The sequence below is a fragment of the Rhinolophus ferrumequinum genome, chromosome 20, assembly GCF_004115265.2.
Source record: "Rhinolophus ferrumequinum isolate MPI-CBG mRhiFer1 chromosome 20, mRhiFer1_v1.p, whole genome shotgun sequence".
In the NCBI taxonomy this organism is placed as follows: domain Eukaryota; kingdom Metazoa; phylum Chordata; class Mammalia; order Chiroptera; family Rhinolophidae; genus Rhinolophus; species Rhinolophus ferrumequinum.
In genome coordinates this window covers 7,985,235-7,998,977 of record NC_046303.1, presented here as the reverse complement: position 1 = coordinate 7,998,977, position 13,743 = coordinate 7,985,235, and the positions used below count along the sequence as shown (strand labels likewise).

The 13,743-nt window shown below is 41.4% G+C and overlaps 1 protein-coding gene across 1 annotated transcript in view; it reads right to left on the bottom strand.

Annotated features, from left to right (window-relative positions):
* AOAH (acyloxyacyl hydrolase) overlaps positions 1-13,743 on the bottom strand; it is a 140,270-nt gene that overhangs the window by 50,091 nt on the left and 76,436 nt on the right. Inside the window, exon 12 of the mRNA XM_033088018.1 lies at positions 10,775-10,866. Coding sequence (XP_032943909.1) covers positions 10,775-10,866 — 92 coding nt within the window. The remainder of the gene's footprint in view (positions 1-10,774; positions 10,867-13,743) is intronic.

The following is a 13,743-nucleotide window of genomic DNA, read 5'->3' as shown; positions in this document are numbered from 1 at the left end:
GAGGACACACTCGCTGGCCAGATTTTGATTTCTAACACCAAAATTCAAAATGGGTAAACCTCAGGCAGGATGTCCGCTAATTGTTTCCCCCAACCTGAGGGGCTCAGGTAACACACAAAAAAACCTCTTTCTCTGAGGGCCTTCTAATACCAGACCCCTGCCCCTCCCCCTCCAACCAACTTCACCATGACTAAGAATAATATAGACAAATTAAAAGGGTCGATTTAGAACTGAAAAAGTGATCACCTCTTATGTTGACTCAAAGCAGAACCTACTTGGAGGGAGGCAACAGAACAGTTTCCCAGGAGGCTTAGCACATCAGAGATTTGGGGGATAAACCAAGTATGATATTATTTAAGCAACAGTGATGTATCAGGTCCTGGTGAAGTTTCTGAGGCTATTGTTGACTCTCTCCAGAGGCACAGCTAGTTTGGGTATACATTTTGAGGCCTTACGAAGCTGACTCATAGGGAAAAAGTCACAGAAAACACTGGGGCACAGAAGGCTACCAGGAGGGTCAGTGAGAGACAAATGGTAATATTTGTTGTGAAGGGTTAGGGTAGGGGAGTAGATTAGGATAAAATCTGATAACAGAGAGACTAGGCTGGCTTTATCCAGGGACCTCTACTAGGAAGTTTTAAGGAAAGGGTGGATAGTTTTCCTTCTGATATGGATGGAGGTCAGGCCAGCATGGGGCCAGGGAGATGAGTTACAGAACTTTAAAATTCCTTCCAGTCTTTTGATGCTAGCCACATCCCAGAGCCTTGTATAACCTCGAGTTCACTGCATCACAGAACACACAAGATTTCAGCCTCCGAGAGGGATAAACATGCAGAATATGGTTCGTTGTGTATTCAGAGAGATTGGCAGTGGGCTAATTATGCAGAGGTGAGGCTGACTGTAGAGGAGGTCCTGGGAGTTCAGACATGAAAAGATTAGCAAGACAGCACGATAGATTTTGAATTTGGAGCAGCAAAAGAGTACAAGGAAATAGACCTCATGGGCGTTGTGTTCAATAATTCATGAGTTGCTGTATCTAGACAAGGCTTCTTACCTGTTAACTTAACCTCCCACTAAGATTCCTTCCTCTGCCCATCTCTGAGCTTGGAACAGTTATAACTCTCTCCATCCTGGCTTTTCTCAGCCTCAGATTTGATTCTAAGCTACTGTATCAGGGTAACTGTATCACATGAAACTGTGATAAAACAGAGATTTAAGGCTATGGATGCTTGTAAATCTGAAAAGATCAGTTGTGACATAGAAGATTATTTTAATAATCTAAACACCATTTCTCAAAGGATACTCTGTGAAACACTGGTTTCTTGAGATGCTTCTCTCTCATAAAACACACACACACTCATACACACACACAGATCCTACATAGTTCTGTGGTTAGGAAATGTTTCATAATCTACCTTGAAGATACACAAAGCTTTCTGGCTTATTAAATAAAGGCTTTGATAAGCCTTATGCTGAATAAACTTGTTTTCCTTCATTCAAATGAGCATTTTCAAAACGTATTTGACCTAGGATTCTTTTAAAAATGTATGTAATACCTTTTAACATCTTGTGGAACTAGTGTTTTCCCAGGACAGGTTTTGAAGAATATGGATGAATTATTTCTGTGATCTGTAGGTGAGCATTGAGATGACCTAAAATCTCAGGTTCAGTTGGTTACAAGATTTCTACTAGAGACATTTAGAGGTTTTTTTTAAAATTCACTTTGATCAATATAGATTGTAAAATTATATCATTCTGGACAAATGGACAAATTGAGGCTTGTTTGATGTATTGTTGACCAAATTCACTTGTTAGCAAAGCTCTCCTTTCTTTTATTCTTTCTACCTGGCTATGGAATTGATCATTTTACTTTAAATTTATTTTCTCCAACTTGTTGACTGTGCGATTATTTTACTATTTTAATAAATTTTGCCAATTTCTTGTAGAACACTCATGATAGGGCACATTAGAAATCTAAGGGCTTAAGTCCAAAGCATTGATTTTTATCCCCATCACGTCCTGCAACTGGTGATTCGATTCATGCAGTTTATACTCCTCTCTGCTTCTCCGTAGCGTTTTCCCTGAAACGTTAATTCCTGCAGATCTGATTTGATTTAAGCAATCTGAGAAAATGCAAGGGAAGGAGGTTTATAGATTGTAAGGCATGCTACAAATGTAAAGTGATATCATTATGAACTTATTCAGTAATTCTTTCGTGGAGTACCTACTACGGAGCCTCTTAATATGCCAGGGGCGAGGGCTACAGAGCAGTCCAGCACTTGAGATGCTCCGAGTCGGTGCGGGATGACCATGAGTAAAGAGCACAACCAGCCAGGTGACATGGTGTTGGAGTTGCACAGCAGAGAACCATCTGGGCAGATGGGGATTAGTACCAAGAGGCTGTCGAAAGGAACTGACCCCTGAGGGGTGAGCTTTGAGCATGAACAGGGGTAACTAGATACAACAAAGATGAGGGTAAATGCCTGTGACGCTTAACCTTGCTAGTAATCAGGAGGTTACATATTAGAACAACAATAAAATATTGTTAGATGGGAGAAAATTAAGAAGGTGGATAACATCCAGTATTAGCAAGGGTGTGGGGAAACCAGTCTCCTGATACATTGCTTGGGAGAATACAAATTGGCCTAGCCCTTCAAGAGGGATTATGAACAATTAAAAATGGATACATTCTGATCCAGCAATGTTTTTTTTTTTAATTAGAGTTTATTGGGGTGACAATTGTTGGTAAAGTTACGTAGATTTCAGGTGTACAATTTTGTATTACATCATCGATAAATCCTATTGTGTGTTCACCACCCAGAGTCAGTTCTCCTTCCATCACCATATATTTGAACCCCTTTACCCACATCTACCACCCCCAACCCCCTTACCCTCTGGTAACCACTAAACTATCGTCTGTGTCTATGAGTTTTTGTTTCTCATTTGTTTCAGCAATGTTTTTCTAAAGAAATCATCACATGTATTCATAAAGAGAACTATACAATGTTTATCGCAACATTTTGGGGGATAACGGAGGGTTTGGAATTGAGTGGACTCTCCAGCAATAGGAGAATAGAACAACCGTACTATGAAATACCACACAGAGCTGCACAAGAATGGAAAAGTCTTCAAGAAGCATTGTTAGGGCAAAGCATTACATCATAGTATGTCACACACAGTATGACGTCATTAGTGGCAAAATTCCAGCAAAGCATTTCTTTCTGTACAAATAATTGCACATGAGCACATAAGGAAGGGTCTGGAGGAAGTCACACTAAATTGATAACAGGACTCTCTTCTGGGAAAGGGGGTGAACTTGGGGGAGGTTGTTGGCTTTTTATTGTATGTACCTCAGGCATTTTTTAAAATAAAAAAAATATATTCATGATTTGAGTAAATAAATTAAAAAAGATAAACATTGAAAAATAAGTAGAGTCAAGGAGGAACTTGCAAGGGGAGAGATTTGGCAGCATATGGCGGGAAGCATCCTGTGGCTGAGCCACGGTGTCCACAGATGGTCCCTCCTGCCCAAGCCCAGGTGACACACCAGGTGCCTACATTCCATCCCTTCTCGCCTTCTTTAGGACCTTGTTCCTTCCTGCATCCTTCGTTCTCTCTCTCTTGGATCTTCTGTTCACTACAGGCATACTGGAGGATTTCTCATCTACAAATGCCTCCCTGATCTTTCATGCCCCACCTCCTATCACACCACCCCATTTGTCTGCCCCCTTTACTAGGGAAACTTGTTCAAAGAGTCGTTTATGCTCACCTGCATTTACTTCATCACCTCCTGAACCGAGTCTCTCCCATCAGGCTTCCATCTCCACCCCATAGACACGTTTCTGGTCAGAGCGTCCCCAGGGTCACTGTCTTGCATACCCACCCAGTGGCCAGAGTCAGGCCTCCTCTTCCTCTGCCTCGAGCAACATTTGGCCTTGGAAACACGTTCGTCACTTGGCCTCCAGGACACTAAATCCTTCCACTTTTCTTCCTACTTTGAGGGCTGTTGTTTCTGCCTTCTCTTCCCAAACCCATACATGTTGTCATCCCCCAGCCTCTGTCCTCAGCCACATTTCTTTTTCGCACTCACTCCTGGGAACCCAAGTTCTCCATTTTTTGCTCTCAGGCCTGGTTTACACTCTTAAAATTATGGAGAAACCCAGAGAGATTTTGTTTATGTGAGTTATAGTGGGGAATATTTATATATTGGAAAAGAGAACTTTAAAATTTGAAAGAACATTTAATTGTTAGTTCATTTAAAATAATAATAATACCCATTACATGTTAACATAAATAACATTTTTTCCTTTTTAAAATATATATATATATATATATATATATATATATATATATATATATGTATATATGTATACTTTTTTTTTTCCCCAACCCCTACCTCCAATTAGTGAGAAGATTGGCATTGTTTTACCACTTTTCAAATCTCTTTAATGTCTATCTTAATAGAAGACCACTGAGTTCTCATATCTGTTTCTGCATTCAGTCTGTCATATGTTGTTTTGGTGGAAGTAGATGAAGAAAATCTAATCTTACAGATGTAGGTGGAAAAGAGAGTAGTGTTTTAATATCCTTTTTAGATAACTTTGGATACCTTTCTTTAATTCTACACCAAAACTTGGCAAATGGTAGTTTCTTAAAGATTGACTAGCTGCAATGTTGAATCTGAAATTATATCAATGAACTCTTTGCACCTTATTTAAAATGCATTGGTCTATCTTGTACTTTGAATGTGTCTTTTACCCATGCATGATTTTATATATCATGCACTGGTCATTTAGAAAATATTGATTCACTGAGTTATGCAGATATTCCAAGTGTTGATACATTTTATGATACAATATCAAAAAATTGTATTTGTTGCTAGCATTGAATATTGGAAAAGTCTTTGCATATTAGGAAGCTGTCAAGTTTATGGTAGAAGACACAAGTTATCCAAAATTCAAATTTTTCTTTGAAAGCTCAAATTTTATGATTAGCAACCAATGCTATCATTTGTTTTCCTTTAAGTGACAAGCTCATTTCATTCATTTTGGATAAAATACCTACCATATACTCAAGTCTTTTTCAATGAAACTGGTGTTCCATGAAAAACTGACTAATTTAGCTCTCAAATCACTCACACAAGTGCTTTTCCTTAAGACAGCCATCATATTTTGTATGCAGCCAAAGTGCTTTATGCATACTTCCCGTTTCATCAGATGAAATTATCCAAAAAATCGTGTACTTACTTTAACAAAATTAATGATGTTTTTCGGCTTCATAAGCAACATTTTCGAGGGAAGAAGGCCCCTTTCCCCCCTCTTTTTAAGCCAGGAGTGTGTGAAGGCCACAGTGACCCCAAATGTAGTTGGGTGCTACTGCTCTACCCACCATTGCTTTTCCACCATCAGCACTAATGGCTACACAGTACAAGGCCAGTACCGTTTTAGGATTGTTGGGAAAATAGTTTTTACCTTGTGAACCCCGTGAAAGGGTTTTAGAGACGCCCCCTCCCAGGGGTCCATGGACCACTGACATAGACTGTATCTCCCTCCTGTCAGCCTCACCAACTTTAGATGACCCACTCTCTGGCTAATTATTTGTTTTGCAAAGTATAATTATAAGATGGCTAATCATTTGCAATTATATCACATGTAATTTTTGAATAATGGATTTAATAAGGTTATTAAGCCCATTAGTGTTTAGTACTTGTCTTTTTTTTTTTTTTAACATGAAATTAGGTTAGCAAATCTGAGCTGCAAATCCCGTCTCTCCAATTTTCTGTTTTGAATGCCCCATGTGACTTGGTGTGCAGTTATACGCTGCTTTTCAAAATTGTTCTCTACTGGGTCAGAGAGAATAGATAACCTCTAACACTCAGATTCTAGGACACCTCTAATCATAGACATGTGTTTAAATGTCCTCAAACAGCATTGCTGTGCCACTTATAACAATGGCTTTGTCTATTTCTTTCTAAGCATTTGCTACGCTTCTGGCCCCAAATAGCAAATTTAATACAGAGGCAGAAGGAACAACATGTACTCGAGAAAATTCCATCTAGTTTGCACCCACTTATGCGGACCAACTGATCTCACTCTCGTCTCCCTAGCTTTCTGTGGTAACTTTGGTAATTGCTTTGGTTCTTTTGACTTTCATGACATTTTAGAGCTAACTTCAGCTTCTTACTTAAATTTCTTTTTCTCTAAAGCTCTGATTGCTGGCCCATTTTTCCTCCAGTTCCCTCTGCCTGCAGCTTTGAAGCACCTCTCTATCCTTTAGCCCCAGTCAGCACTGACTTTCAGAAGAAAGGGGTTTGGACAACCACAGATGCTCAGGTTAGATGTGGTTCGGTCCAGGTGGTTATTTTTGTTAAGGATTTGGAGTCCCCTGTTTCCCTCCTGGGGTTTGCTTGGAGGAAACAGTGCACATAAGGACAATAATGGAGTACCATTTAATTAATAGCTGGTCAAGCACCCAGTATCACATAGTGCAGGGCTTACTAGGCCCCACCTTTATTGCACAGTCACCCTGGTCCTAGAGAAACATGGTTCCTAGAACATTTCAAGCTCCGACTGACAAAATGAGCTATATCTTGTCTCAAGGCACAGCTAGTTAAGGGGTGGAGACAAGCATATTTGGTGGGGAGAAGCAGGTGCATCTCTCCCCAACAGTTCCCTCCAATGCTTCTAAATCAAGCAGCATCATACAGTAGGGTGTGGACTTGAGCATTACGTTGCCTTATAACCACTATGCTTGAGCACCGGAGAGAGCTTCAGAGATCGCCAGGAGCAAGTCAGCTTCATCATGTACATGAGGCCCGGGGGTGCTAAACGTCCTGCCGAAGGGCACAGAGGCCCAGAGCCCTTGTACCTGCGGATGGTCTTCCTCCTCCTTCACCCCGACTCATGGGGCTCTGGAATGGCAGACGCTGCCTTTAAACTAAAAGCCCTTCCTTCCTGAAGTTTTGGTATTGTTTCCCATGCTACAGGTGTTATTCGGCCTTGCTTCTTTAACTTAAATAGGATTTTCCCGTTCCATTAATTGCTTTTGAAGATGCTCTGAACACGAAGAACTATTTTTAGTCTTTAAAAATAGTTTTTTTTTCTTCTCACTTATAGCTACTAGTTCTCCTCCCTATTATCTGGCTTCAGCCCCCAAGCTACCAACCTCACAGAGGTTGTTTGTTTGTTTGTTTGTTTTTCTGTCTTGGACCTACTCAGTTGCTTTCTGAATCACACTGGAAACAAAACAAAACAAAACAAAACACATGGTTTTAAGGGAGATTGCTTTTTGAATTTTCTGAAGCCCAAGAGTCAAGAGAACAGACTTCGTTTATGTCTCTGAACTGAAGGACGGAAAGATTTATAAAACTGAGGGATTATGTTTGTTTCTGATGCATGCATATAATTTCAATTATGTTACATCCCTCGCATAAAGGAGATATTACATTTTGAGGGGGGGTGATGGGAATAATGGGGGAAGGAAAGGAAAGCCATCGTTTTTTTCGCTCCAACTGCATCTTTTTGCTATCGAAGGTACATTTTCCAAAGAACACTGTTACTACCCAAAGCATGCAGCTGATCTCAGGTGGTAGGAAGCACTTTCTAGAGATCCAGTTGAATAGAGTAGTCCATAAATTCTATCCCGTGTTAATAAGCATTTGGACTCACAGGGGCACATGCTTAAAATGCCCGTGGAAGCTGACCACATCTGTCACCAAAGCTGCTTCTAGGTCAGTGTGTTTTTCTTCTCCTGATTCTACCAGAAGAGAACCTCCTTCATATGCTAATCTCTCATATATATATATATATTACACATTTTAGAACTCTTTTTCTTTTAAGAAGGAGATTGGCCTAGCATACATAGATTATCCGCAGGTAAAATTTTCAGGAGAGTACACGAGGTAGTTTAACAGGAACGCTTGCTGGGAGGGACGTACTGAATGGGGACACACAGGGGTGTCATGCTGCCATGTGTCTGATTCCTGGGGGAATCCACTGCGACTCAGACTCCAGACACAGAATTTTCTTTTCTATCAAAAGGAGTTGAATATGTTCTCCCCATCCCAGCTGAGGGGCAGCGATCACAGGCAGAGTACACGGAAACAGGTGGCACAAAGAGCCCTGGGAGGGGGACACCTAGAGAGCTTGGGACCCCAAAACACAGAGAGAAACACCCCGCAGGGGAGGTGTGTCTTAGAAATACAACAGATAAGGACAATACTAGAGTGAGCATTGAGCAAGTCACATAGGCAGTCAGTAAGGTTTTCTAACCAGCAATAGAGCGCCGAGTACAAGAAGGTGTGAAAGCAGCCCAGACCAGCTCAGGATACAGATGATTGTCACATAAGCACGCCTAGACCAGTCGCTTCCTGTGTGAGAAGATGTTGGAATCTCTCTTCAAAGGAGAATATAAAATTATAAACCATACATGTGTGAAGACTTGCAAATTTTCCTCTCCCTTTCACCCCACTGCCTTTCTTCAAAGGAAGATGTGTGTGGCTGCTGGGCTCTGACAGGAGGACGAGGGGAAACTGCTGCAGGATGAGAGGGATGGTGGGATTTCGCATTGATGAGGGAGTAGCCCCCTGGTCTGAGGGCAGACAGAGGCAGAAAGGAAGAGGGACTCGGCTCCACCCGTCACCCCCAACAAAAACTAAAAACCACTGAACAGTTTGCTTGGGAACAGGAGCTAAGTTTGGGTAGAGTTCTTGGAGGAATTAGATTCAGATGTGGGGCACTATTGTGTGAGCTGTAAGTGGAAAGAGACGAGGAAACAAGTTTTCACCATTTTAACTGGTGAATGGATTCCTCTTTCATTCTTTTTCTGACTCCAGTGAAGATTGAAGCTACTTGGTAATTAATTTTAAACGTCAGACTGCTATTTCCTCTCTGGCAACTTCGTGAGGCTTTAGGTCAAAGGATGGATGGATTTTATAGGGTTCATATGTAAATGTAAGCGCCATTAAAAGTGCAATAAACTGTATGCATGTCTCATTCATAATGAATTCCTTTTGTTTGTGCCATAAAAACCTTGATGTAGAGAAACTCCTCGGGATTTTAACACATAGCTGGATTGGATGGAGGGCGCTTAAATATGATTTTCTCAATTTCAACATTGACAGTGGGGAGATAAACAAGACTCTCTTTTCTAGAATGTTGCTTTCCCTGGGTTGTCTCTGGATGTAGTAATATTCCAGGTGACAAAAACAATAGCAACTGTAGCTGAGGAAAGATGAGCTGAAGGTGGGGTTCTGGGAGTTTGGGGAGGGAATAACAGGCACATGATTGACATCTGAAACAACGTATGCCACACCTCCACATGGGTGGGGCTTCTCTGGTTCTCGGTCATTTCCCCATCTCCTAGCTACGCTCTCAAATAAAGGGGCAAGAGCTACAGGAGCCACGTTCTGCACGCAGAAAGAAGACACACATAAAGGTCGGGAGTTGTGAACTAGCAGGGCCTTTGCTCACCAAACGACTGTCTGGTAAAATGGGACCCAAAGTTTCATGACGACACCTCCTACCACTTGTTAATGTATGATCCTGGTCAAGTTTCTTAACTTGTCTGCTTAACCCTTCGATTCCTCAACTGCAAAAAGCAGAAAGTAATACCACCGACCTCACAAAGGGATGAAATGAACAAAGTCTCCATAGAACAGCAAAATGCTTGGCATACAGTGAATGCCTTGCCAAGGTTACGTTTTCCTATCTCCAGTATCGGTACCGTTAGTATTATTACACTAACACAAGGACTAGCCGAATTCTTTTTACGTGATTAAACTTGAAAACCTACACCCAATTTTGAAAACATGTCTCCTCGGTTTTCCCAATATTCACAGATGATGCCGACATAAATCTGAATAAGGTTTCATGAAGGTTGGTTATCTTCCCTAGTGTCTTCTCTGTCTCTCTCATCGCCCCAGTTTCCTAAATCCTTTGGGATTTGGGCCCCTAGCCTAGCACCCCGACGGAGGTGTCTGTTGACTTCCATGAATCCTTTCTCCAGTGAATCCTGTGGCTCCGTGTTGAGAGTTGTCTCTGGGCACATTTATCTCGTCTTATTATCACTTGTACATTTATCTCATCTGTCCTACTTGATTATAATTGACTGTAGAGATGGGACAAGCCTTATTTACCTTTAAAACATCTATAAAACCACCTGATTAGGTAGCAAGTATCTAATAGCTATTTTTTACATAAATAAGTAAAGATATCAAATTATTCATGATGCGCAATGTCCTCCATTAAATAAAAATGGGGTGCTAACATTATGAATGGTTGTTCCCGGGCCCCGAATCCACACGCAGTCACACACAGCAAGTTGGTTTTTGTGTCACGAGACTCCAAGCATGTGCCTACCTTCCCATTTACAGCGTGAAAGCCAGGATGACTCCAGGACCTTCAGACTTACCTATTAATTTTAGCCATTACCTTTATAAATATTAATTTCCGAGAGTAAATACTCAAGTTAACTTCTTTGTCCCTTGACACAGAAAAATGTAGTGATGTGTTTGAGTATTTTCTATCCAGGGTCAACTCTAGAGCCCCTGTGGCAGGGACACCCCCTCCCTGTCAGCACGGATACAGTACAATCTGCATCCTCTTCCACTGTATGGCTGACTCTGTGTCAGCGGTGCATTTGTTGTATGTCACCATGTTCTAGAAGTAATCTTAAGAATTCTCATCTCAGCATCTTGGGAGCAAGCCCCATCTCCTGCTTTATTTTTACATAGATACAGGTATTGAAATGTTTGAGAGTGTGCAAACATACATACCTACTAGTAGAGTTCAGAAATCCGGTAGCACCAGAGAGCTGGGGCCAGTTGAGCTCATTGGTAAGAGCTGTTGGTAAATTGAAGAAGGATTTCTAAAGAAAAAATAAAGTGGTAATTGTCAAAATGGTTGTTTGTTTTCTGCAGAGAGTAAGACTGTTCACTGCGTAGCCATTCTTCTCTGTCTGTCCGTCTCTCATCTCTCTTTCTTAATCTCTCTCTTAAAGGGACTTCGGCATTTAAAGCATGCCTCTTTAACCATCACCAGAAAATTCATGAAGATCCACATCAGACATAAACTGGCTTCTATGTGCTTCCATGGAATATGCAAACACGTGGGAGCTCGTACTCATCCCTCCTTTGAAAGGGATGTTTTAGTAGCTGGGTAAACTTTCCACTCTTTTAAATTCACTGAGCTTTTCTCCATATTTTAGTTCAGACATTCATGAAATCCATTGCCAGAAAAGCAATAGTACCCCAGCCCTCAGAAAAGATGGCTTCTTGAGTTCAAAGTTATGCCCTCAGTCAATAGATGGTGCGTCCTGACTTCCTGGGGGTCTCAGACACCTTTGAGAATCTAACTATGGTTCCTTTCCCCGTAAAAGATGTACATATACTCAACATGGCCTATGATTTCAAAGGGCTCACAGACCCCCTGTGGCTCTTGCACAAACTCCGCACATAGAGTGTTGACAAAATTAGGATTCATTGAACCACATTTCTATGGCTTGTGCAAAATCAGAGAAGAAAAATGTTATCGGCTCTGTCCCCTTATTGTTTCTTTCATAAATGTCATCTGGGATAAACTATGAAGTTCTAGAGTTGTTGAACTCATAGAAACAGAAAGTAGAAATGTGGTTGCCAGGGGTGGGGATAAAAGCGAATGGGGAGTTGCTGTTGAATTTGTTAGTATATAGTTTCAGTTTTATAAGATGAAAATGTTCTAGAGATTGGCTGCATAACAACGTGAATATACTTAATACCACTGAACTGTACACTTAAAATTGGTTTATATGGTAGATTTTATGTTATGTGTATTTTACCACAATTAAAAAGTGAACATGCAAACATTTAAATTTCAGGTACACAAGGAATAAGGTTTGGTATAAGTATATCCCATGAGATGTTTGGGACATACTTAAAAAAATTGTTCTCTGTGTATCTGAAATTCAAATTTAATTGGGTGTCCTATATTTTACCTGGGAATCCTAGTTTGGATAAAAACTCTGAAAGCCAATGTTCCCTTTTTGCCTTGGCTGACAGGAAACCTCAATGTCTGGCTTCAGGAGCAGTTTATCTCAGGTGCATAGGGTCATCTCCTTCACATGCCTGCCCTCGGGGGATACCATTTCCACATTGTATTACAACAGTGTTTGAATTTGTATAACAAGCATGCACTTTTTTGTAATCAGGAAAAAAAAAAGGCCAATAAAGATACATTTTCAAGTAGATAATGAGAGAGAAGTGTGACCTTTCCGTCCCTCACGGTCCGGATTCAAATTCACTTTAGAAAGTGGAGCGAGGAGAGGAAGTGAGCAGGAGGCAAGACCACGTGCCATTTGAGGAACTGTATTCAATGCTGTGGTAGCTTTGATGTGATTTGCCTTTAGATATTACCTATAATTTACGTTTAATTTTGAAATAACATTACAGAAGGACTGGAAGCTTTCACGTCCATCCAACAGGGGCACGCACGTTCAATGTTGAAGACTATGGAATTCCAGTGACTGGCATGCAATTCCCCCCGAGCAGGAGGCACCCATTACTTTCTGCTCAAAACCTCACTGTGACTCACTTCCTCTCTGTTTTGGTTTCTATTTCTCCTGCCACTATAAATCAAATGTTTTCTCTGTTGTTTTTTTAATCTCATTTTTTTCCCTACGTGTTTCTGCTTGTGTGTTTGCTGTAGGATTTGAGAATCCTTCTGTAGCAATTCTTCTACAGAAGACGAGAGAAACAAACAGAATGGATGAAACTCATGAGATGTGTTAAGCCGAGATAGTGAGTAAGCAGGTGGCTTGTGAGATGTAGGCAGAATTAATGAGCTGTGTTAAATAAGTTAGCAACCCGTAAAACATGTTAAATGTTTAAAGAACAATACAACACTCCCCCACACCACTCTCTCCCGTTTTTCTCAGTTATGCGCACAATGACAAACCCCAGATTTGGGAAACTGGGTATGGAACTAGGCTTCTGATTCCGGATGGGCCCCATCTCCCTTTCACAGGAAGAAGTTAGGCAAGAAGCTGCTGGCATAGAGAGGTGTGTCTGACGCCCTCTGCGGCCTGGAATAATAATGGAGGGGAATGTAGTTCTGAGTGAGCCTGCACATCGGGGAAATGGCTTTGCTCCAGGAATCAGGAGATCTGACCTCTAGGTTCGGCTCTACAAATACAGTAAAACGCCGTGGTTTGGATAAAACACATTAGAGGTGGAATCCATACTCCATCCAGCTCCCATTCTCAATCAGGAGTGGGTAACAAAATTCATGTCCCCGGTGGGGGAGGAGGAGATTTTGAGGGAGGCGTTGGACAGGTGAGGAAATAGTCAGCAAGCCTGTCTTGGGAAGTGAGTCTCCATGTCCCCAGTGTTCTCCCACTTCAGTCTTTCTGGATCAACCTGAAGAAATGGGTTTCGGCTGCCTGGGAGAATCCTGGACCCCAAGAAGTCCCAACCAGCCCTAGAATTGTCCCCATCAGGATTTTAGCTGGAGTGGACAGCGGCTGGTGCTGAATTATAGCTGAGACTGAGGTGGGTTTGTATCCTGCAGTTAGAGCCCCAGAGGGCCCAGGAAGGTCAGTCAGCTGCATAGGTTTCTCCTGGTCATTTGATTAACCTTGAAATAGTGCAAATCCACGTTCTCCAGGTTAAATATTTTAGACTTCGCTTATGGTGTTATGGTGAGCTTTTACTCCTCCTCCTAGCTGTGTCAAATCAGGGAAGATGTCGTTTCATGGGTCTCCGTTTCAGTA